This window comes from Mus musculus, chromosome 10 (assembly GCF_000001635.26).
Source record: "Mus musculus strain C57BL/6J chromosome 10, GRCm38.p6 C57BL/6J".
NCBI lineage: Eukaryota > Metazoa > Chordata > Mammalia > Rodentia > Muridae > Mus > Mus musculus.
The window spans coordinates 77,580,818-77,605,546 of NC_000076.6; the positions used below are offsets into that span (position 1 = coordinate 77,580,818).

Genomic DNA, 24,729 nt, shown 5'->3' on the forward strand with positions numbered 1-24,729 from the left:
AAGCCTTTCCCTTCAGAGTTGCAACACTTACAGTCATAACTAGCTTGTATCAAATGGACATAAAGCTGGTGGGCTCAAGCTTGTATCCTATTTTGCTTACTCCTACTGGAGTCTGGGTCTTTAATGAGTCGAGAAACTTGGGATCCAGAGTCCCGCATTGATCTTTTTGGTGTCTGGCTATCTAGGTCTCTGGTTCATGCACAATCAAGCAGGGAAGGTACCCTCTTACTCAAAGCTCCTGTGTCTTCAAGTTTGCGTCCCCAGTCACTATCAATAAGGATTTGTTTTGTTTTCTTTGAGTCAGGGTCTCATTGGTTAAGGAAGACCTTGAACTTCTGATCCTTCCAATGCTCCACCCCCAAGTGCTGAGATGATAGGTGTGTGTTATCACGACTCATTTGTGAGGTTCTGAGGATGGAACTCGGAGGCTTTGTGCATGCATTGGTTGCCAGGCAAGCAATTCTACCATCTAAGCTACACCCTCCACATTCCCTCAGTGATTTAAACGCCTTTCAGTAACAAGTTCGAGACAGCTTGGATGCTGTTTTAACGTAAATCCACAAAACCTGCCCTCTGGACACGCATACGGCTCTGGCAGAGAATTAACAGGACTGGCAGAGGTTTCCAAGGGTTGGCGGCTACAGAGCAGTTGTGTTAGGCAGAGCAGCTGAGCCTCAGAACCCGCCTCAGAGTCCAGCAGCTCCATTCCAGAGCAAGTGGCAAAGCTTCGCTGTCCACTGCCCAGCCTAGTAGTCTACTACGCACGCGCGCTGCTCTGACGCTCCGGTTATTGCTCCCTCCCCGCAGTTCCAGCAGCGCGCAGGCGTGCTAAGCCTCAGCTGCGCCCGTAGGCGGGCGGAGGTCAGGGGGCGGAGCCAGCGGCTGCGCACTCGCAAGCTCCGCCCGTCTGGCTAGCTTACGGAGGCGGAGCGCTTACTGTGGAAACATCCTAGCTCGGCGTTGGAGTTGAGTCGCCTGAGGTCCCCGCCGACGACGCACTCACCATGGCGCCTGCTAACCTTGGGCTGACGCCGCACTGGGTGATGCTCCTCGGTGCCGTGCTGCTGTTGCTTCTGTCCGGAGCCTCCGCGCAGGAACCTCCGAGAGTGGGTAAGGCCCGTGGGCCTAGGGGCCGAGGAGTAGGAGGAGGGCGGCCGGGTCGGATCCAGGGCGGAGTCCAGCCCGCGGGCTTGGCTGCCTCTGCGCTCACGCCCTCCCTTGAAGCTGGGTAAGGCAGCCAGCCTCTGCTGGAAGTTAACGTCGTGCCCTGAGGCACGAAAGACTCGGCTAGTCGGAACCGACGCCTCGGCACCTGCTTAGCATCTCGGGGACCATCTGCATTCCAGCACTGTTTTTGTTTGAGGGGAATCAGGGAGCTGACAAGTTGTGTCCAAGACTGAGGCTTGGTCAACTTTGACCTTTGTACGCTCGCTAGAGTTGATGAGGCGCTGCAAGAGAGTATTTTTGTTAGCTCAGGCTCTCTCAAGGTGTCTTTACACTCTAGCCTGTCACGGTGTGTTTTCTCTTTGTGACCTTTTGCCAGTTGTCGCGTCTCTCTGTTTAAGTTTCTTATCTGCTCCCAGGTATGCCTAGGACCGGTCTGGGACTGCCTCACTCCTGCTACCTTGGTGAGGGTGACTAAAGGAGCTGACCCTGGCCGCCCCGGGGAACTTGGGGCTAGATTCTCCAGTAAGGACTTTATGCCAGGCAGAGTGTTGGGGAGCCTGTGGAGACCCAGGACCCTTCCCAGTGTCTCAAGGGTGTCTGCTGCGATACTGGGGGGAGGGGGGGGGGCACGAACCTTCACCTGTTACCAACCACCACGTGTTAGGTGTAAGGATTCTACTCCTTGACATTCTATAGGGAGATAGCTGATGTTTAAAACGGCTAGTCTTTACAAGGAATTTGCATAAATTTACATTACCGTATCCTGTATCCCAAAACTCGCCTTTTTTTGTTGTTTGAGACTGGGTTCAGGCTGGTTTTGAACTTTTTTGTTTGTTTTTTCGAGACAGTGTGTCTCTGTGTAGCCCTGGCTGTCCTGGAACTCACTCTGTAGACCAGGCTGGCCTTGAACTCAGAGATCCGCCTGCCTCTGCCTCCCTAGTGCTGGGATTAAAGGCGTGTGCCACCACGCCCAGCTTGGTTTTGAACTTAAAGGTGTCTGCCTGCCTCTGCCTCTCAAATGCTGACCATAAAGCATTTGCCCTGCCTGGCAAAACTCACCCTTTAAATATTTTTTGTGTGCTTCACAGAACCTGTAGTAGATTATAGATCCGTAGAGTGAAATTTGCGACATTGAGGACACTTTGACAGGGCTTTTGGACCCTCTACTAATGGCGTGTGGAGTCACTGTCTCTGAGCTTCATCTTGGGAAAACAGTCCCTAAAAGGGCTGCAGTGGTGTTAGGAACACTAAGACACAGTGATGGCTGGTGCAGGTCTCCAAGTAGTGGGTCCTTACTGAACACCCCAGTTTGTAGAGGAATCTGCAGTTCCCCTCCCTCTGTCCCTGAGGAACCTGCCTTAGTGAACTGTATTATTCAATACTGCATACATGCCTTTTGGGGTGTCCTGCCCCTCCTTTTCTCAAACAGTGCAGTGTTGAGGACTACTTTGTCAAGCAAGTGTACTCCCAACATGACATTCGAGATGTCCTCTGAGTTCTGAATTCTGTCACCAGAGTGGGCACTCTTAAGCCCTTTCAAGTTCATTTCACTTGGGGGCACAGGAGATGGCAGCATGTTTCATAGGTTTACAATGAGTAAGGTTCACTTCCTTAGTTTCCACAATTATTCCTTTCCCACATGTAGGTGTGTCTTTTTGTCCTGAGGACCTGAGTCGACTCACCCGAAACGTCAAGGACCCACTCAGAAGCGAGTCACTATTTATTGCCTTTCCATTTAGTTATTAAATGAGTCTGAAAGTTCTTTAATAATGAGTAAATAGCTATTCTAAACTGAACTCTAAGCCACAGTGCCTCAGAGTCAGGACATCCGTGATCAGCATTGAGAAACCACAAGGACATTGTTCCTATCTCCAGTGTGTGGTTGGCTGTGTCCCGTGATGAGGTGAGAGATACTGTGTGTGGCCTCCCTGAAATGTGAGCCACGGGGCAGCAGGTTGTCAGTGTTTCCTTCCTTGCCACATGAGTCTGGGAGTTACTTCAGCCAGAATGCCTGCCATTGATGCTCTCCGGTACACAAGGTCTGTGGAGGAGGAGGGCTGGCCCCTGGGGATTCAGACTGCCAAGTAATGGGCAGGGCCAGCATGGCCATTCTCAGGGACTCAGGGGCTCAGGGTGTGTTTCTTGGAACTCAGTCTTTCAGTTCTCAAAAGCCCAGTTACCAAAACATCCTGTAACAGATCCGGACCTCGTCATTCCGGGGACATTGTGTGGGCTGATAGTAAGCAAGACCATCCTTTCTTGTGGATGACTTTGAAAACGCTGGAGAGTGGGTGTGTTCAGCACACCCTCAGCTGTCAGCATTAATGAGAAGGATCCCAGTGTGGGGGTGTAGGAGCGCTAAGGGGCAGTACAACCAGCTAATGGTGCAGCTGTCCTGAGTGACCGCATACTGTGCTGCTCCCTCTCTGTGCTTGTTAGGGTCGATCTGTCCCTCCCCTCCCCTCCCCTCCCCTCTCTGTCTCTCTGTCTCTCTCTCTTTTTTTTTTTTCTTTATTATATGTAAGTACACTGTAGCTGTCTTCAGACACTCCAGAAGAGGGCGTCAGATCTTGTTACAGATGGTTGTGAGCCACCATGTGGTTGCTGGGATTTGAACTCAGGACCTTTGGAAGAGCAGTTGGATGTTCTTACCCACTGAGCCATCTCACCAGCCCTCTCTCTCTTTCTTTCTTTCTAAAAGATTTATTTATTTTATATATATGAGTGCACTGTAGCTGTCTTCAGACACACCAGAAGAGGGCATCAGATCCCATTATAGATGGCTGAGCTGCCATGTAGTTGCTGGGATTTGAACTCAGGACCTCTGGAAGAGCAGTCAGTGCTCTTAACCGCTGAGCCATCTCTCCAGCTCCACTAGGGTCTTTCTTAGCTTACTGTAAAATCTGCTCATTTAAATTTTAAATATTGCAAATGGACAAATTAAAGTCTTACAGCTTGTTACTATTTGACAAATCATGGGAGTAAGTTGTTGAGGTGGCCTCTACCCCTGAATTCTTCAGAGGTAATTCCTTCTAAGAATGAGGAGAGCCTCAGCTCAGTTTAAACATAGTTGCCAAAGCTGGAGTGTTAGAGTGGAACTCAAATGCTCGATGTACTGCATAGCCCACACCCGGATCTACCACTTTCCTCAGTGAGCTGCTTTCCGTTCTCTACCTCTGAAGCCTAGGGCCATTTTAAGTCACTTCAACTTTTACATCATTTCCAATCTCCTCAGTTTCCTCTGAGCTTCTCCGTCCATCTTTGTCTTCAGAAAGCCAGTCTGTAGAGATAGATCCCCGGCTGGATGTTGCCCTCCCTCCCTCTCCCTCTCCCTCTCCCTCTCCCTCTCCCTCTCCCTCTCCCTCTCCCTCTCCCTCTCCCTCTCCCTCTCCCTCTCCCTCTCCCTCTCCCTCTCCCTCTCCCTCTTTCTTTCTTTCTTTCTTTCTTTCTTTCTTTCTTTCTTTCTTTCTTTCTTAGGTTTTTCGAGACAGGGTTTCTCTGTATAGCCCTGGCTGTCCTGGAACTTACTCTGTAGACCAGGCTCAGAAATCAGAAATCCGCCTGCCTCTGCCTCCCAAGTGCTGGGATTAAAGGCATGCGCCACCATGCCCGGCTGATGTTGCCCTTTCTATTTTCTTTCCCTTAGAGACAAAGTCTCACTGTGTACCTCTGGCTGCCTTGGAATTCACTATGTATACTAGGAAGGCCTCAAACTCCCAGAGATCCACCTGCCTCTGCCTCCTAAGTGCTGAGACTAAAGGCAGTTGCCACTATGTTCCGCTCCGACTTTTCCCTTCTAGATTTTGTAAATAGAGCTGGGGGAGATCAAGTGTGTAGTGGCACCTGACTGTCCCTTTGCTGATAGGCCTGTGCTGTTAGCCAGGCGAAGCCTTTCCTGGGTGTCCCTCCAGGTCGGTGGCAGAGCACCGGGGCCAAGTCTTGCTTTGTTTGTGTCTTTTTGAGGCAGGATCTCTGTGTAGCTCAAACTGACCCAGAACTCAACCTGGGCCTCAACCTCCAAGTGCTGAGCTTGCAGGTGTGCTCCCCACCAGTTTTTTCTCTTGAGATAAGTCTTTCTTCTTGTGAAGTTAGAAAGCTTAAATATACCCCTGGGTAAGTTTCTCTGTGCAGTCCAGCTACTCTAGATGAAGAGACTGCAACCTAGCAACCCAGTGAGCCAAGCATCTTTCCCCAACGCTCTTGCACTCACGCTAGGTGATGAGTGTACATTGTGTATTACCACTTGGCCTTTGATAGAAGGCTTCTTTCAGCCCACCTGGTGTCCGTCAGTTTCACTTATTTGACTTCTCTTTGTGGCTTGATGTTGATCCACTGTATAGATACTCCAGTCTAGCTGTCCCTCCTTCTAACCGTGAACATCTGGGCTGTTTCCAGTTGGGTCATTATGGATAGAGATACGGTGAGCATGCTTGCCAAGGGCTTTATGTGGTATGTCTTCTGATGTCTTGAATAAGATATCTCTAGTGGGCTTGCCAGTCACAGGAGCAGCCATTTCTAAAAATGGCTGGACCAACTCCAAGTGTGCATTCTCATTGCTGTGTTGTCCCTGGTCATCTCTCTTAAGTTTAGCCTTTCTCATGCATGTATCTCTGTGGAGTTTTAATTTGTGTTTCCCTGGCAACCAATGACTTGAGTGCAGTGCTCCTCTAAAGTGTGCTTGTTCTAAGGGATGGCAGGAGCAATGGACCAGGTGGACAGCATGAGAAAGTCTTGATGTATATGCTACATCCATACATTTGATTTGCTTGCGTTCCAAGGCTGATAGCTATATAGACTTTGACCTGTTCCTGAAAATAGTGCTTTGGGTGCTGGCCCTGTCCCCAGGTGCTCTGCATGACTGGAGCAGGCCGGCACCACTTGGCTTCTTGGGTTTGGAAAGCATAGCCCTGGCTGGGGACGCTTGCCCCAGGATCTTGAGATCCAGAGGTAAGTTTGCAAGCTTGGCTTTGCCTCTAGGCATGTCACTGTATAGCTGTGGCCTCCTGCTCCCAGGAGCATGGCAGTAGCAGTAGGTCTTGGCAGGTGAGTGGGTGCATTTTCATGGTTCCCCTATAAAGGAGAGCTGTAAAACACACCTGTCTTGCAGGAGTGGCTCTTGCTTGGTGACTTGCTTGCAGCAGGAGTAAGTCGGGTGCCCTCAAGCAGGCCAGTACCAGCAGAGTCTCGATCATTTCGGGCAGAGGTTCACAGCACTTGTTTATTTTTTATTCTTCCCCTCCAGTGATACCTTTGTCTCTCCTGACAGGTTGCTCTGAGTACACAAACAGATCCTGTGAAGAGTGCCTCAGGAATGTCTCCGTAAGTTAATCGGCTCAGACCCTTGCCCTCAAGTCCAAGGAGGTGTTTGTATTTGAGGCGATCTGTCATTGGGGAGTTGGATGCTTTTCATGGTGGTTGTTACATACTATCCCAGCTTCTCTCAGGACCTGAAGCCTTCCCATGAAAGGTGCAGGCTCCATCCAGCATAGCCAGTGACCTGGTTGGGCAGTGTGGGGATACACCCTTCCTAGAGCTGCCTGTACTGACCTTGGATGACTAGGACTGCTTGCCTGGGTCACCTTGGAATGAAGTGGGCCTCTGAGGGGTGACCTTGGGTTTTGATTGGGCCAGCAAGTGGGCAATAGTTCCACAGCAGAGCTCTTTAGATGTCCTGGGAGGACTCTTGGCTTCTGCAGGGTGGGAGCCTGCTCTCTGGACAGCCTGGGAGGCTCCTCTGTGCTGCTCCTTGAGGCTGAAGAGTTCTTGGGCTTGTTTAGCTCAGTGCTGTGCAGCTTACATCAGGAACTCTGAGGGGGGAACAGAAATGGAGCAGCAGATGGTCAGAAAGCAGTCTTAGGAGGCTGCTCCCTGGAGACTGCAGGGAGGATTTGTGGCATCCTGGGGCCGGGCAGCGTGTGTCTCATCATCAGGCTTGGCTTCTACCACAGGACGTTAGGAGTATCTTAGAAAGCAGTAGAAGATGCTTAAAGGAGCAGTGCAGATCTGAATTGTGTCTAGTTACTTTGTGAGACTCCAGTGGGCGGCAGGATCTGGTAACTAAAAATCATCTGTTGCTCCTGCCTCAGTATTGACATTGCTAGTGCTGAGTCTCCTACCCCATGGGTGGGTTTTCTTGACTCTCTAGGTTCTAGTTCCCACCCCCTACCCCCAGGAGGCCATTTTAGTAGTTAAAAAACAAATAGCTCACTGTTGTACTAGCCTTGTAACCTCATTAACTTGGGTTATGCCTGGTGAGGACAGAGTCCACAGAGGGACTTGCCGAGGTCACAGTGGCTTAGTCTAGTTGGGTAGAGCCTGAGGCCTGACCCTGCCCTGAACCCAGACAGCAAGGCTTCAGAAAGGCAAGGTGGAGAAGGCTAGCCCAGACCCAAAGGTCTGCCCGGAATCAAGGTGCTAGAAAGAGAAGGGTACCTGTAGGCCTTCTGAGCACCGGTGGCCTAGAGAGAGGCTGCGCCATCCTTGCTGCTGCTGAGTTCAGAGGCCTCTTCAGTTAAGAACAAAACAATGCCCATAGAGAGTGCTGTGTTCTCTTTGGAGCTCCTAGTCACATGAAAATGAAAGATTACACCAAACGGCTTGAGCCTCGTTTATTAACCAAAAATAATGTAGGACGGAACCCCTAGGATGGAAACAGAATCTGCCAGGACTTGCTGCAGTTTGCCATGGAGTGTCAGGAACCGCTGTAAATACACAGTGGACACTAGCCCTGGACATGCTTTAATGTTCTTGTGATAGATGTTACTCCAAACTGAGACCCAAACCTGCTTTTTAATTGTTGAAGATCTGGTGGCTTGCTTCCTCTGCAGATGTGTGCAGAGGCTAGTGCTCTTGAGAGCAGAGTTCTTTGCCTGTGATTGTGTGTAGTCTTCCCAGGGACACCTATCTAGGTCAGCTATGCTGTGTACTGGTCACCCTCAGCCCTGTCTAGCACTGTGTGCTGGGTGTGGTGGGACCTGCTCTGTGTTCTGACGCGTGTTGGTATGACAGGACTGTCTGTTTGCTGTTTGCAGGTCCATTCACACCCCAACTCTTGAGGGCTTAGTAGAGTCCCCTGGAGGGTCTGTCCTATTTCTGATCCTTCAATGATCCCTGTAGCACCCTTCAAAACCAGACACTTAGTGTGGTGTAAGATGGGGCCCATGACCTCCTACAAAGCACCTCTGAACCCCACCATCTGTTCAGCAAACACCTACGGGTGCTCAGGTTCCCCTGTCCTGTCTCTGGGTGCTCAGTGAAGGCCCCAGTTATCTGACTTCCTGCGCTGTAGGGAAATGCACTGTTCAGTGTGAGGAGCCATGCTGTGGGAGGAAGCTGCTAGCAGGAATTGGGGCGGGGCAGGCCTCCTTGAGGAGATGAGGGAGGCATTCTCAGGCCTGAGGAAGGGGACAGAGAAAGCAAGCAGGCCGCAAAGGCCCCGGGAGCACAACGACCTTCCGGACCTTATGGCTCTGTAGGGTGGACAGGACTGCCAGCCACTGTGTTGGCCATGGAGCAGAGGGCAACCAGGGAGAGCAAGAGTACTTGGGAGATAGATGCCCGAGATCCGTCTAGTCTAGAGGGATAGCGGCATGGGTAGCGTTGGAGGCAGGCCGTCTGTTGAAGGGTCTCCCGATGCCGGTCTCTTTCAGTGTCTGTGGTGCAATGAGAACAAGGCGTGTATGGACTACCCAGTGAGGAAAATCTTGCCCCCTGCTTCTCTCTGTAAATTGAGTTCCGCTCGCTGGGGCGTATGCTGGGGTAAGTTGTTTTCCTTTACTTCTTGCAGAATCAGTGGGGTTTGCCGGTTCTGGAGCTTATGCTCTGTCAGCGGAAGTCACCAGGGATGCTGCATCCTGACTCTGGGAGAAGGAAGCGAGGGGCCCTGTGGGGGTCTGCTGTTTGGCAAGCAGCCAGGGACCTAGAGGGCTTCAGCATCACTGGCCACAGGACCGCACAGCCCGCATCGTGGGGGGTGGGGAAGGGCATGTGTAGTGCCTGTCCATATGGCCCATGTGTGTGATGTGCTACCTGGGAGCCTGAGCTGGCCAGTGAGCCCCGGCTGTGGACCCCGTTAGCCCAGATGCCTGGCTGTGTGCTTATGTCTGTGGTGGTCATTTTCCTCCCATGAGAGAGATTAGACCTATGGCTTCAGCTTTCCCTTTAAGTACATTTGTGCTGTTTGTTGCTGTCTGGAAAGTCATTTTCCTGTCGTGAGCTGTGTTTACCTTTGGTGATGTTAGGTTTGGGATCACTCAGGCCTCTTCCAGGCCTGTGAAGGAGCTGGTGTCTCGCAGAGCACTAGGATATAGTTTTGTTGATGGTTCCTCGAATTTGCACCATGGAACCTCTCTGCCCCTTATTACATCTTGTTTAGCTGTCTTTTTACAATTCTGTTGGCCTTCAGGTAGAACACCTTGGCTGTTGTAAATGCCCAGGGAATCCAGAAAGCAAGGAGAGCAGACACTGGGCGTCTGTGTGGTGTGTCTTTGGTGTCCAAGCACTGTTGTGTCTGTCCTTCTGCCCTGGCACAGAGAAGCCTGAGGTCTTGGCCCTGGGGCCCTCAGCTTTGGGGACCTGTTTGCCACTCAGATATCTCCTGTCGTTGATGTGTGAATCCAGATTGCCTTACACCCAGGATTATCTATCATACTTAGAGGAACAAGGAAGACCATGCTAGAGCTTCTGCAAGTGTCCCCGACTCCCAGGCCCTGAGACCTTCACTGGAGGACGCCCTGCTTTGCACTGCTTCCCCCACTCCACTAAGGCTGCCTCACCTGAACTGTTGTGCACAGCATACAGCAGTGCCACCTCACCTATCAGCCAGCAGCAGCAGAGAGGGCGGTCACTTGTTTTGCCTTTGACTCATTGGGTGGTGTGTGGAGAAGGGTGAGCTGTTGGCCTGACTAGTGACTGAAGGTGTTGAGCTGTGTCAGCCGCTGTGTGCTCTTGATAATTGTCTGGTGCTATGCAGTTGCCACCCAAGTTACAGGATGGCAAAACAGCGCTCCCAGTGCAGGACAGATGAAGTTCCAGGTAGCTGTCAGCAAGTGTAGTTACCATGTGCTGCCAACAGGGTGAGCTGGCGCCTGTGGGAGGCAGCCTTGTACCTGGTGAGAGCGGGCCTGGTTCCCAGTGAGCACGCTCAGTTGCTGCTGAGGGTTTTGAGGGACTGAAACCAGCAGTTGGGCCTGGCTTTGTGATGGAGGATGTTGCACAGGGTTCATACCCCCCTGTGCAGAGGAGGGTACTTGAGGGCAGGCCACCAAGCCTCCTGATTTCACCATAGGTCGGCGTGGCTTATCATACTGATGGTCAGCCTGCACCATGACAGTCAGTTCTTATGAAAAACCTTTAGTCATTTTTTTTCTCCTCTAGGAAAATTGTTACAATTTTTACTCAGGTCTTTCATCGTAATGTCTTGAAGTGTTATTGTTATGTTAATTTGAAGAGAAGACTTTATACATTGACCTTTGTGCTGAGCAAGGTGTCACTCCTTGTCAGGCCATGTTTGCACGTGGGGGAGAAGCCCATGAGTCTCCCTGAGTGATTACAGTGGAGCCCATGCTTTCCCGTCAGGGCCAGCTTTCTGTTTTTATCTGGGGCTGACTTTAGCTTCTTGTCAGAGAAGCTGTGGGAGTAATTAGTTTTTGTTAGATCCAGCTGTCTAAATGTTCTCTTTTGTAGGTTGAGCTTTACAGAATTCTGTAGTTAAAAACTGTACCACCCACTGATGCCGATGAAGAGCTTCTTTCTAACCACACAAGTTGCTACTTTCTGCACACTTTGGGACTGGCACCGTGGGTAGACGGAACACGGGATCTGAGCTGCTGCAATGCCTGCTTCTGAGTTTAACGAGCTTGGAAGCTGAAAGGAGTCTGGTGGAGGAGCATGGGCCACTGAGCTGGGGCTGGCTGAGGGAGCCCTGCAGCAAGGGGGTTTGAAGTGCTTTGGTGCAGAGCTGAGCTTAGTGACTGGGCACACTGGCAAAAGCACCTCGGGGCTCTTGAACTTCCTCTGGCTTGAGTACAGTAGTGGAGGATCCTTGGCTGGATTTCTTTTTCTTTTTTTTTCTTTTTTTTTCTTTTCAAGATAAGGTTTTTCTGTGTAGTCCCGGCTCTGAACTCTCTGTAGACCAGGCCTTGAACTCAGCGATCTGCCTGCCTCTGTCTTGAGTGCTAGACTTAAAGCCATGGGCTAGTGTGCTCCTCCTGGTGCTCCACCTGGTTTCTCTGACTGTTATTTGTTTGCTTGGTGTTTTTATTTTTGGAGACAGGGTTTCTCTATTTGAGGCCTTGGTTTTCCTGGTTTTATTTTTGTAGACCAGGTTGGCATTGAACTCAGAGATCCGCCGGCTTCTGCCTCCTGAGCACTGGGATTAAAAGAAAAGCATAGACCATCACCACCTGGCTAGTTTTAATATAAAGACCTTTAAGAGAAATTTAGAAGAACCTTAAAGTTTATTTTCAGTTTGTATCAGCTCCTGAAGGTTGGCTCTACTAGCACATCATGCCATTGACACCGGATAGCCATGTTTAAATACTGGGGCGTCTGTATGCTTGGCTGTGCACATGCTGGTGGTCAGGCCTTTCCCCACTATAGGCAGCACTAAGGAGTCAGGAGGTCTTGAAACAGACATACACATTTGACATCTTTTCTTCTTTTGGTCTTAAGTGGGGAAAAGGCTGTCTTATCTCATTAGTTTGTTTGGTTAATCTAGAAATCTTAAGTTGTAGACACTGGCTGAAAGGAGCCCCATGCCCAGGCCCCGTGCTTAGGATTGCTCCCCTGACACGAGGTGGTACCCTTGGGGGTGGAGGCAGGCCGTGCTTGCCCGGTTTCAGCTTTGTGCTTGGGCTTGCAGTGAACTTCGAGGCCTTGATCATCACCATGTCGGTCCTGGGGGGCTCTGTGCTCCTGGGCATCACTGTGTGCTGCTGCTACTGCTGCCGCCGGAAGAAGAGCCGGAAGCCAGACAAGAGCGATGAGCGGGCCATGAGAGAGCAGGAGGAGAGGAGAGTGCGGCAGGAGGAAAGGTGAGGCTGGGCTCCTCGGTCAGGCGCTTCCCTCTGACTTGACAGGAAGGCGGCTATGAGAGGCAAGGGTTATGAGTTATGCGCTATCTCCATTTCCAGAAATGTAGCTTGCTTGTTGTCCACTGTTGTCTTGAGCTGAGGTTACGTGAGAAGCTGGCCATGTCTAAGACCCCAAGTGCCTGGCCTACTCTTCACTAGTGGAAGAAGCTGGCAAAGCCTGTGCCGCAGTGCTCCTCCACCTCCTGCCGTGGTAGCTATAGGGCTGCCATTCCAGCCTGTAATGATGGAGTAACCTGACTGTGTGGCAGACCCTGGCTGTGCTGCCTAGTTCCCAGAGCCCTGAGTCTCCTCGTGTGTGCTGGGGCTCATGCAGACTTGGAGGCAGATGGTGACCAGGAGCTCAGCTCTGAAGCAGGTAACATACATAAATGTTAACAGTCGCCTTCTCGTGGTCACCTGATGCCACACTTTGACCCGGTGCACTTTCTCCATGAGAACTTTTAAAGAATCACAGTATTAGACATTTGAATTCTTTTTATTGTTTGTTTATTCTTTGAGAGGGCCTGATCTTGAGCTCTGCGTCTTCCTGCCCCAGTCAATCGAGTGCTAGGGTAACAGGTGGTCACCACCGTGCCCAGTCAGAATTAGTTGATGGAAAATAGTAGACTGGCCATCAGAGCAGCCTCCGCAGACTGGCTCTGCAGTCACCCTTTTGAGGGGCTCGTGGAGAGTGCTAAAGGAGCCTTTAGCCTCTGCCACAGGAAGTGAAGGGGTTGGGGGTCGGAGAGGACCTTGTTGTTGTAAGTAGATGTGACTCAATATTTCTGTATTCTTTTTTTTCTTTAGGAGGGCGGAAATGAAGTCAAGACATGATGAAATCAGGAAAAAATACGGTAAGAAAGAGCTGGGTTTCTCTTGACCGGGAGAGATGTGGACAGCTGCTGCTTTTCCAGAGAGTGGTCCTCCACTGGAGATGGCAGCTGTGCAGTTAGTTGCCAGGGCAGCACTGGAGACAGACCGCACTGTGTGCTTCAGAAGAGGGGAGCTCCATTCCGGCGGCTTTGGTCTCAGCCACAGGCTTTCTTCTTAGTCGTGGAGTATGACACTGCAGGAGGATTGTTCATAGCTGCTCGTGCCCATTTGCCTTAAAATAGCACACACCTGTGGAGCTAGCCTTGGGTCTGAGGCTTCTTCCCTGTTGCGTGTCTCTTACTGTCTTCTGACGGGCTCAGACCACTCTTCTTTATCAGAGGATTGGCTGAGACCAAGGCTTGCCACCCCTCCCTCCATGCTTTCTGCTACATCATCTTGTTTGGAGAAACAGGGGAGTGACTGGAGGAACCAGACTGGTGATGGCTACCAAGTGTAAGCCAATAATTGAGGTAGAAGCCCAGCATGGTGGATCCTCAGTCTCTAGGGTCACACGTGACTCTGTCTGCTACTCCTGGCTTCGAGTTGGTTTTAAAGTCAGAAAGGGCACTGGAGCTTTCTGCCTGGACATTATGGCTGCAGAGGTTGGGTGCTGTGGAAGCTGACCCATCATTCACGCTCCAGCTGTGAACCTACTTTTTTGGCCTTGAATCACTATCCTGTCATTTTTTTTCCAAGATTGATTTATTTATTTTATGTATGTGCATACATGTAGTTATCTTCACATACCAGAAGAGGGCATCGGACACCATTTTAGATGGTTGTGAGCCACCATGTGGTTGCTGGGAATTGAACTCAGGACCTCTGGAAGAACAGTCAGTGCTCTTAACCACTGAGCCATCTCTTCAAGCCTTGAGTCACTATCTTAACAGGAGAAATATGATGAAGAAAATTCTTAAAATCTTACCTCAAAATAGGCATTAGAATTATTTCATTTATTTAGTGTGTGTGTGTGTGTGTGTGTGTGTGTTGTGTGTGCATTCTCACATACAAACATGCTAGCATGCACATATGGAGGTCAGAGGATAACTTCTGGGAGCCATCTCTTCTGGCATTTGGGTCCTGGGGTCTTTAGACATGATGGTAAGGATTTTACCTACTGATCAATATAGCTTTGAGGGTGTGTGTGTGTGTGTGTGTGTGTGTGTGTAGAGAGAAGGGGGGGGGAGAGATCATATTTGTGATGCTTAAGGACCTTACCCACCAGGAATTCAGTTATACCACTTTGTATGTTGGCTTCTCAGTGCTGAGAGCAGGGCCTGAGGTAAACATCTTTAGGAGGAAGCACTTCTTTTGTCTCACAGTGTCACAGTTTTCTGTCCAGGATGCACTGCTGTGGGCCTGTGGTGAGGCAGACCATGGCGAGGGAAAGCTGCTCACCTTACAGCAGCCATGAAGGAGTTAAGGGGACAGCAGTGGGAACAGGGTGGGCCCTTAGGGCTAGGTCCCATCTCCTGATACTGCTATCATGTATAAGAATCCATAATGGAAGTCAGGCATGGTGGCACACACCTTTGATCCTAGCACTGGAAGCAGTAGCAAGGAGATCTCCAAGAGTTGGAGGCAGGCCTCGTCTACATAGTAAGTTCCAGGCAAGCCAAAGCTGTGTAATGAGACCCATCTCAAAACAAACAGAAGAAACAGACAGAATTCATAAATAGGTGAATCTGTAGATTAACTCAGGGCATTTATGACCCTATCATGGAGCTCACATCGGAACATTTGCTTCATTGACTAAAATGAGACTTTGTTCAAGTCATGGCACTGGTTCATTTTCTTATTTGGGGACATGCTATAGCAAAGTCCAGATGCCCCTGTACAGCACAGCTTCTCTGTTGGACACTAAATGTGCGAGTCTTTGGTTCCCTGCAGGGGCTGTAGCCATCCCTGCTTGCGTGCGTCAGAGCTGTGCATCTCTTCTCATTTGGCCCATCATGCACTGGGACTGAGCAGTGCTGCAGCTGGGGGGCGGGGGCAGGGGGGTGGGCTTCTTCCCCAGCGCTCCTGCTGCAGGTTCTGCATGCTGCTGCCTGCACTGTGACCTGGGCTTCTCTGACATCACAGCTGTCCTTGACCCTGGCTAGCCCTTCTCCTTTCTATTAATCTCTGTCCTTCATCTTTATGTGTGTGGGGCTTCTGGGTGGGCAGAACATAGAGATCCTGGTGTCTCTGCCCTAACAGAATCTGAGTCAGCAGATTACAAGTCATACAAGTGAGATGTGGGGGTGGTACAAGGGAGATGCGAATAAGTGGGAAGAAAATAAAGAGAAAAGTGGGTGGGTGCCCCAGACTCTAGGTAAAGTCATCCCGTTTCCAGGACTACTAGAATACTTGGTTCTCAACTTGATGGCATGTGCTCTTTTTATAGTTTATAGTCTTGACTCACCAGGCACAGCCACAGCTCTTAGGAGGTTTGAGGTGAAGTGGCTTGCTTGGTCTTTCTGTGTGGTTGTCACCACTGTGGAAAGAAACATGTTCAGAAACTTTCCTGACTTGTGATTTCAGCTGTGGCTCGTTTCTTAGGAACAGTTGGGATTCCAGTTCCTGACAGATTTTATTTCAGTTTTAAAGTCACCTGTAGCTCAGCTTCAGCACAGGTCAAGAATAGTATAGAAGCTTGCTTGGAACTGTGGTTAAATCGTCATGTAAAACTTGGCTGAGGTGTATTGTGTTTTGCAGAGGTAGGGCGGGCAGTTTTGTTTCACTTTGTCTTTGTTTGGTTTGGAGTTGGTTGGTTGTTGAGACAAGGTCTCACTATGTAACTCTGGTTGGCCTAGAAATCTACTGGTAGACCAGGCTGGCCTCGAACTCACAGAGAGCCACTGGTCTGTGCCTCCAGGGTGCTAGGATTAAAGATGTGGTAGCCTAGCCTTTTGTCTTGCTTAGTTTTGTTTCAGATATTTCTTGCTCTAATTCAGGCTAGGCTCAAACTCACAGTACTCCCCCTGCCGTAGCTTCCCTGGTCCTAGGATTATGGGCATAAGCCAGAACACCCAAGGCTATACATTGCTTTTGTGAGCTTATTTCCAGTTGAGTGAGTGAATTTGTAAACCGAGTTCTTTTTTCCCTTTCTCCCTCAGGTCTGTTTAAAGAACAAAACCCGTATGAGAAGTTCTAAGGTGGCTGGCACACACTTGTGGTGGATCGTGCAGTTCCAGAGTTTCCTGGGAATGCACTCCCCAGCAGAGCCTGCAGAGACCTCACCACCATGGCCACCCTTGACCTGGGTGATCCCTCCAGCCTCTACTGGCACCAGTGTGGCCTTAAGAGGACAATCCTACTCTTGTTCCCTCTGTGTCTGTATGTAATCACCTGAGACCTTAATCTCGTTGATGTCCTTTTTGGGGGGAGGAAGTATACTTGGTCCCCACACTCTGCAAGCCGATTACGAAGCTGGCAGCCTGAGGTGCTGACTAGCTGCTGAGTGGCCTTGCTGGAAGATTCACATTGCAACAAGCAAGAGTCATGTTTACTTTGTTAAGGCAAGAACTGACCACCACCCTTGCTTCCTGAAGGCTGTGTTTTGTCTGTAGGCCCACTGCTGTGATGGGCCCTTGTTGTTGTAATTTTGGTGGCCTCTTGGAAGGCACTGTCCCTAAGTCTGGTAAGGATTGCCTTCCTAACCCAGCTCCATCCAATAGCACAAAAGCTTATAAAGTCACCTGAAGTCTTTAATAATCCCTCAGGAAGCAGTCCTACCAAAACCTGCCATGAGACGTCCAGGCCTCTTGGATGACATTTTTCATTTTCAGTCTTTACTAGACTGAGAATTTCCTGCTGTGGGAAACCTGAGCTCTGAATTTAGTTTGATCCTCTTGTGAGTGCTGAATGTCCAGCATGCTGGTGCATGGACTCCAGTGTCCTTAGAAGGGCTTTGTGGAGGGTCTTGGACATCTCCCTCCACAGATCAGGCAGCTGTTGAGTTGGTCCTGTATGTATCATGGAGGATGAACAGCATCTCCACTGGCCATCCCATTGTGGGAGCTGAGTGTGTAGGAAGATAGGAGGACCCCACACCATTCTGCCTTCCAGGAAAACTGCCTGAGCTGGCATAGACACCCACCTCACTTCCACCCTGCTTCCAGCCATGCCTCCTCACCTATCGTGCCTGACACATCCGCACGGGCCCTGGGAAGGTTGTCAGGAGACACTCGGGTCCCTGAGATTCCGTCCACGCTGTACATTTCTTTGAAATCCAGATGTGTCCTAGTAAGCAGATCACAACCCTGATGGCAGGGTAAGGAGTAAAGATATTCCCTCTGGGAAAGCAGCCACCAGCAGATGAGGTGGTCTTACTGTAGGCTCCCTCATGCCTAAGACCTCACCTAGCATCTCGGTAACCTTTTCACCTGTCAGTCTGTCCAGGGATTAATATTTTCCTCTCTTCAGATTTCCACAAAGTAAGGGAATAACCTTTACCACAATCTGGAGTCTTACCATTTTTCTGCTTTGCTAGGCATTTGATGGAACTTAAAGCCTTGTCAAACATTTCTTAAGTATTATAGCAGGCATTGAGAGTTATCTTTCTCCTGTCTATTGAAAGGGAACCCTCCTTACAGGCCCTGATGAACTTCGTATTAATATGTCGCCTGTATAAATTGTACCTGTTAGGTTGCTGAGCTGATGTTAGAGTATTTAATTCTCCAGCCTAAGGAGTGCAGCAGGTGCTCGTGGGAGTGGTCTGTGCCTACCTTTGAGCAGCATGAAGCCACAGAACCAAGCCTGACACCATCACACCCCGTGCCTTAGTTTTTAACCACTGTCCAATAAAATGGTTGAATATGACTTTGATTTCTTTGTTTTGTCCCAAGGGTGGACTGGGGCTGTGGCTTTCCAGGTAAGGTGGATTTGCCCTGTCATCTGTGTACCATGTTCCACAGGGACTGACTAGGCCAGTCCTGAAGTGGTCACCACCGTCTACCCTCCATGTAGAAAGGTTCTTATTGTCATCTGCCCTGTCCAATCCCACCCCACCAAGCTCAGCATTCCATTTTTATACTGGTACAAAGGTGGCCGGGCCGAGGAAGTGGCTCTGCATGGCTGTCAGCTGACACTGGCCCCTGGGTGCCCACCATCGGCATGGTAGGTGTAGCATAGATAAAAGTGTAGGTGTTGCCGAGTCTGCCTGTGACCTGCTGTTGGCTGTTGACTCCCAGGGTCCTTTGTCTTAGCTCAGCCTGGCTGCTTGAACCTGTTGACTGTTGTAGTAGAGACAGACATAGGGGACTGGGCATGGAAACTGACTCTGCTGCGTTCAGGTTAACACTAAAATAAAGAGACTGGCTTACAAGCCCAGGAACTAGAACATAATTCTGAAATATGCAGGGGAGGGGGCAGGGAGGGATGTCAACAGCCTTCTGATATAAAAGTCTGCCCTCCTGAGGCATGTCCCTGGACAGACGTGTTTATAGGAAACACAAGCCCTGGGACAGGCCATCCAAACTGTCAGACCTGCCAACAGACCACAAAAGGTGAGGACAGGTCCCAGAGCAGGTGGGAGCCCACTCTCCCAGCCTTGTCTTGGGACCACAGCCCTTTGCAGGTTACCCTGGGCAAATGATGTTAGCAGTTGTCACCCTAGATGATAACAGAGAAAATCTGGATGGGTGTGGGAAGGCCAAGAGAAGTTCTGGGGATCCAGTTGGCCAGATGTTAGATGTGTTGAATCTTTAATGTTCCAGGGGAGCTACCTAGGAACTGCTCTAAATCCAAGAGTATCCTCAGCTTGAACTCTCATTCACTCATGCAGGAAGATAGCACAGTGTAGTTGGGTTGAGGAGGGGCTCACTCAGCCATTTCCTGTGTCTGCAGACAGAGGGGGTGGTGCTGGGGTGGGGGTGGGGGTTACATCAACCCTTCCTTCCCAACACTTGGTTTTAAGAATGAGATGTCATGCCTTACCAAAAGCAGCCATGGGTGCTGTTAGCTGGCTGGGTGTTGGGACCTCACCTGTCACCACCCCTCAATCCCATAAGTGGTACTCACAGGGCAAGCAGTCTCCCACTTTGTAGGGGTCAGCCTCAGCTTTGAGTTCTGGTCCTGCCTTTGGAGCTCAAGCAGAGGGGAGTGGGGGGGGGGCTCACAGTTGGGGGTCAGACCAGTTTAACCCAGGGCTGCCACTGTCTCCTGCTCTACCTCAGTGTTCTGGGAAAGGTGTCCCACGGGCACCAGTGCCATCCACACCCAGAGGGAATGTGATAAAAGAGGAAGATAGGGGGGGGCCATGCAACCAGAGGGGAGAGAGAATCAGCACTGGGCTGGCTGCTTGGCATTGGTCAGTAATGCACCCTGGGTAGGATCCGCAGCCACAATGACCAGCCATGCCAATATGACCTGCCTAGCACTCTGTCCTGGCTTCCTTAGGAGAAACCGTTGGTACCCCAAGCTTGCTGGCTTCCCAAGCTTGCTAACTCTGGCTCTTAGCCTTTCCTGACTTTTCTTCCTGCTCTGCCTCCCTTACCCTCGCCACACACTGCCGCCTTGAGAGATCCTCCGTCCCAGAGACTACCTCTGAAGCCTTGTTCCACTGTCTGATTCCTTTGAACTCTATCAAAAAGTTGTCACCTGACCCAGGGAATGTGTCTTAGGCATACTGCAGTGAATTGGGGCTTCTCACAGTTAGTTTTTATGTGGCATCTTGGCTGGGTGGCCCTGCATCTGTCTGCCAGTGCAGAACAGTGCTCGATCCAAGGTGTTGATGTAATTTTTTTGTAAAAGATTTAATTATAATTTTATCTAAGTACACTGTCACTGTCTTCAGACACACCAGAAGAGGGCATCAGATCCCATTACAGATGGTTGTGAGCCACGGCGTGGTTGCTGGGATTTGAACTCAGGACCTTCAGAAGAGCAGTCAGTGCTCTTAACCACTGAGCCATCTCTCTAGCCGCTGTTGATGTAATTTTTAAGCTGTTTTATTATATTCTATTACTTTTACCTCCCTTCTAATTCTTATCCCACCCTGATCCCTTCCAAGCCCCAACACAACACAGATTAAAACCATAGGGGATTCTCTCTCCCCTCTGGTTGCATGGGCCCCCATATCTTCCTCTTTCATCACATTCCCTCTGGGTGTGGATGGCACTGGTGCCCGTGGGACACCTTTCCCCAGAACACTGAGGTAGAGCAGGAGACAGTGGCAGCCCTGGGTTAAGCTGGTCTGACCCCCAACTGTGAGCCCTCTCCCCCCCACTCCCCTCTGCTTGAGCTCCAAAGGCAGGACCAGAACTCAAAGCTGAGGCTGACCCCTACAAAGTGAGAGACTGCTTGCCCTGTGAGTACCACTTATGGGATTGAGGGGTGGTGACAGGTGACAGGTGAGGTCCCAACACCCAGCCAGCTAACAGCACCCATGGCTGCTTTTGGTAGGAGGGAAGAGATTAGAGGGGGAAAGGAACATAGGCTTCTCTCAGCCAACTGTTTCCTACTCATGAGGGGCATGGGGTTTCTTGGGCCAAGTCCAATCATCTTCAGACTATCCAGCAAACAAGCCATAGCCAATGCAGCAGCAGCGGCAGCAGCCACAGGCCCTCTGGGGTCTCGAGGTAAGACCTCTCCAGAGTTTCTAGAATTAAACTATCTGCTGCTGGCAAAAATCACGTCCCTCTAAAGCACGAGACAGTCATAGTCAACAGCTGTGGATAGAGTGAAGCGGCCCCTATCCCACACCTGGGATTAAAACAAAAACATATTCACGTAACATAACTAGGTTTTTGGTTTTCCCATTTATACCATCTCCAGAGATCGCCCCTAGTTAAACTACCTGCAGCTGGCAAAAAGACAGACCCTGACAAATGCACGAGGCAAATCATAATCACCTGCTGTGATTGTGCTGGACTGTTGGAGTTTAATTTTTGCTTTTGATTGTGACTGTATATATATATCAGGATATTTTTCCCTCTCGAAGGAAGAAAATATTTTAATGGATCTCACAGTTAAGAGTCTTTTTATTGTAAAAAGAGTTTGGATTTTAAAAGATAAGCAGCCTCTTATCCCACAGCTGGAATTAAAAAAAAATCTTTACATGATTTTTTTTTCAATTATTTATTCACTTTATATTCTGCGTGCAGCTCGCCCTCCCAGTCCCACCCTAACAAATCTCTCCCTGCATTACCCCTCCCCTTTTCCTCAGAGAAGAGGAAGCCCTCCTTTGGTACCACCCCGCTCTGGTAGATATTTAGTCCCAGCAGGACTAAGTACATCCTCTTCCACTGAGGCCCAACCAGGTAGTCCAGGTAGTGGAAAAGGATCCAAAGGCAGGTAACAGAGTCAGAGAGCCCCACTCCACTTGTTAGGGAATCCATATGAAGACCAGGCTGCACATCTACAAGTGTGTTGGGGGTCTAGGTTCAGCACCTGCATGCTCTTTGTTTGGTGGGCCCATAACTGGGTTTTTAAAAGAAACCAAAATTCTCGCTACACCTGTGTGTATGGGCCCACGTCACAGGCCTCTCACTGTATGCTCCATGGTCTTCCTGCCTGTCTGAAGATTTCCTTCTGCCCTATCTTCCAGTTCACTAATCTTCTCTTCCACTGGATCTTATCTGCTTTTATGGTCATCCAGTGGATTCAGATCTCATTTGCTTTTGTTTTGGAGAGTTTCAGTTGGATTCTGAAATATGTTCTACTTCTCTGTGCAAAGTTTCTGTCTTTGAATCCATTTCCTGGACGTATTAATCACAGCTACTTCCCAGTCTATCTGGTTAAGTCCATACCCTCTCCTGTGGGCTTCTTTCTCCTGGATAAGCTTCCTGGACTGGGTCATGCGGTTTTCTTTGTAAACATTCGTTCTGGACTCTGAGAAAAAGAACACATCAGCTAAGTGGAGTCCTTGCGCAGTATCTTCACATGGACTCTTTGCCTCAATCTTTCTGCTTCAGGTTGCTGGTGGGAAGAAGACGGATAAGCTTTGCCCAGATTGTAACTGGACAGGATGGTCTTGGGGCTGCAAGGGCTGAACATACAGCTACCCAGCTGTAGTTGCAGGCTGCCCTTGGCCTACAAGAACTGGGTACTCCTGGAAGGCAGGCTGGGGCTGAAAGAAAGACTAGACAGCGAGAGAAATAATGAGGCCAAGACAAATTTTCTCTGATTAAGGCCCCAAAGTTTACTAAGAGTCTGTGCTTATAAAGGGGGGAGTCTCCCCTCCCCCCAATTCATTCTTGGTGCCTGGAGACAGCCTGTAGGCGAAGTGCAGGATAGGACGTTTCAAGGGTCTCTCAGCAGGTAGCAGAGTCTCGGAGAAGAGCAGAGGTAGTTGACATAACAATATAGCCATCTAAGTAGGAAGACTACCCTGCAGGTGGCCCCACCTCAGTGGCTGACAAGGTCCTTGTCAGCTCGCTTCAGGTTGGGGGAGGCTACACCCAGCCTCTTTCCTAGTTTCATGCTTTGGTGGCAAAATACACCAATGAAACCAGTTTAGGGAAGGAACAGGTTTGGGTCTCAGTTCCAGGTCCATCCTTGTGGGGAGGCCAAGCACCCTTCCTTTCTTGACTTTCCTTTCCTCAGAGAAAGTCTCCTTGTTGCTAGCTACCTGGAATCTTTATGAAAAAAATTTAAAATAGCTAGCTTGAGATAAGGAGTCTCCTCCAAACTCGCGATCTTCCAGCCTCTGCCTCTCTGGTGTCCGTGCAGCTATGGGAGGCAACAGGACCAGGACATCCTTCACTGCAAGGAACCTTTAGAATCCATCCTTACAGGGAGTTCCTCTGAGCCAACCTTCTCTGGCTTTTTGGTACTTGAAAGCATGCTCCATTTGTAGAGCCATTTATTTAAGTCTGTAAGAAACATGAACATATTTGCTTAGTCTCGGGAAATGTCTTAGGTTGTGTCTCTTTGTTCCATTTTCTTTCCTTGAGATTCTGATACATACTTGCACTGATCCGGGATTCTGGTCAGGTGGATACACACTTGTACTGATTCAGCAGGGCCTCTGCTTCTTCCCGTCCCTCTCTTTCCCTGAGACCCCAGAGTCCCTTGATTTCCCTTGGGAAGTTCCTCAGCCAGGGCCCTCTCTTCATCTTCTCTGGATGCTGTTCTTGATCCTCAGCTGTCTCCTTGGAAGAGTGTGTGACTAGGTGTGTGTGGAACCTCAGCTTATTATGGGGTGTCTGGGTCTGCTGTATGAAGGCAGGCTGGGATGCCCCATGCAAGGCAAGCCACTCTTCTCAGGTAACCAAAGTCATGCTAAGGTCTCATCCATGCCCAAGGGGCCTCCTTACAACATTAAAAAAAAAAAGGTGTGTGTATGTGTTCTGTGTATGGGTAGGTGTGTGTGAGTGCAGTACCTATAGAGGCCAGAAGAGGGTGCCAGACGTCCTGGAGAAGGGGCGCTGAGATCCAAACTCAGGTCCTTTGGGAAAACGGAGTGTTCTGTTTACATATACACATAGACATAGACATAGACATACACATATCTTAAGAACAGGCTTTGAAATACACACGAGTGAGCATCTTCCTGTTACCGGTTGTTCACTTTGCATAATGGTAGGCTTTCAGTGTGTGAATGGGTCATCATATGGTGTGAATGGATCGCAGTGTGGCTGTTTCTTGCTGCAGCTCACGTAGGTGCCGAGTTCATCCATCCTGTGCTGCACGTGTTGTTCTCCGATCACTTGGTAACAGATGCCCTCAGCCACAGACCCTCAGGTTTGATTCTTGTATCCTATAAACTGTTAATACAACACTTTATAATGCTTGGCATCTTAGAGCTGGTGGTACACTGTGGTCTGAACACTGCCTGCCCCGAGTCACTCACAGCTAATAGTGGAGGGAAGGTGTGCTCTGATCTCCAACAACTGCTTCAGTCAGCCTGGTTTCTGGAGTCCTGTCTCCCAGTTACACAGTCTGAGCTGGACATTCCAGAGATATGTTCAGCTAAGGATGACCATGATCTGTATTTGAGGAAAATCCATACCTTGGTCTGGTCTGGGTGTGGGATGAGTTCCAAATGCGTCCTTGTGGAAGACCTTGACAAACTTCTCGAAGAAAGGTCATGTGTACAGGGGAAAGGCTAAAAAAGGTTGGCTTCACAGACACTTGGCTTAGTAGCTTTGCAGTATTACCAGGAAGTGGGGATACTTGTCTGCTGGCCCTTCCTTGGAACAGAAACATACTTCTGTCAAACAGAGCGCCACTTCTCTGGAGGCTGCTGTGTGGTCCTGGAACACGGCCAATCAACACCTTCCTGAGACGACTGTGGGTGACTGTGTCAGCCCTGACTGGCCTGATTTGCAGGTGTTAGCAGACAGACACAGAGGGCCTGTGGGCTGCATTCTAAAAACTCACGCCAAGATACAAGGAAAGGACACTCTTGACCCCTTAGCCAGGGCTCCCGATGGATCTTCCAGCTCAAGCTTCCCTTGTTTTGCTTATCTAGTTGACTCCTTGGGCATGTTATTAAACTTCTAGGCATCTTGGTGTGCTGTGTAAAATGGGTTATTAGTGTCCACAATAGCATTCCAGAAACAGCAAATGGTAGGTCAGAAGGGAAGCTTTCTGTGCCTGTCACTCTCACCCACCCAAGCCACCTAGTGGTTACTTTGGGACTACGTAAGGAGGGAGAAAGGCAGCTAGATAGTGAGAATGAAGGGGAAGA

General features: G+C 49.8%; 1 protein-coding gene across 2 annotated transcripts; it reads left to right on the forward strand.

Moving 5' to 3' along the window:
- Positions 1-837: 837 nt before the first annotated feature.
- On the forward strand, positions 838-17,915 carry Pttg1ip (pituitary tumor-transforming 1 interacting protein). Of its 2 annotated transcripts, none has more exons than NM_145925.3 (6): positions 838-1,110; positions 6,434-6,486; positions 8,817-8,925; positions 12,029-12,200; positions 13,047-13,093; positions 16,211-17,915. In NM_145925.3, exons 1-6 carry the CDS (start codon positions 1,005-1,007, stop codon positions 16,246-16,248), a joined length of 525 nt encoding a protein of 174 aa, NP_666037.1. In that variant the 5' UTR covers positions 838-1,004; the 3' UTR covers positions 16,249-17,915. The 2 variants fall into 2 exon arrangements, with proteins under 2 accessions (NP_666037.1, XP_011241564.1); XM_011243262.3 differs by lacking the exon at positions 838-1,110 and adding an exon at positions 4,592-5,587.
- The last annotated feature ends 6,814 nt before the right edge of the window (positions 17,916-24,729 follow it).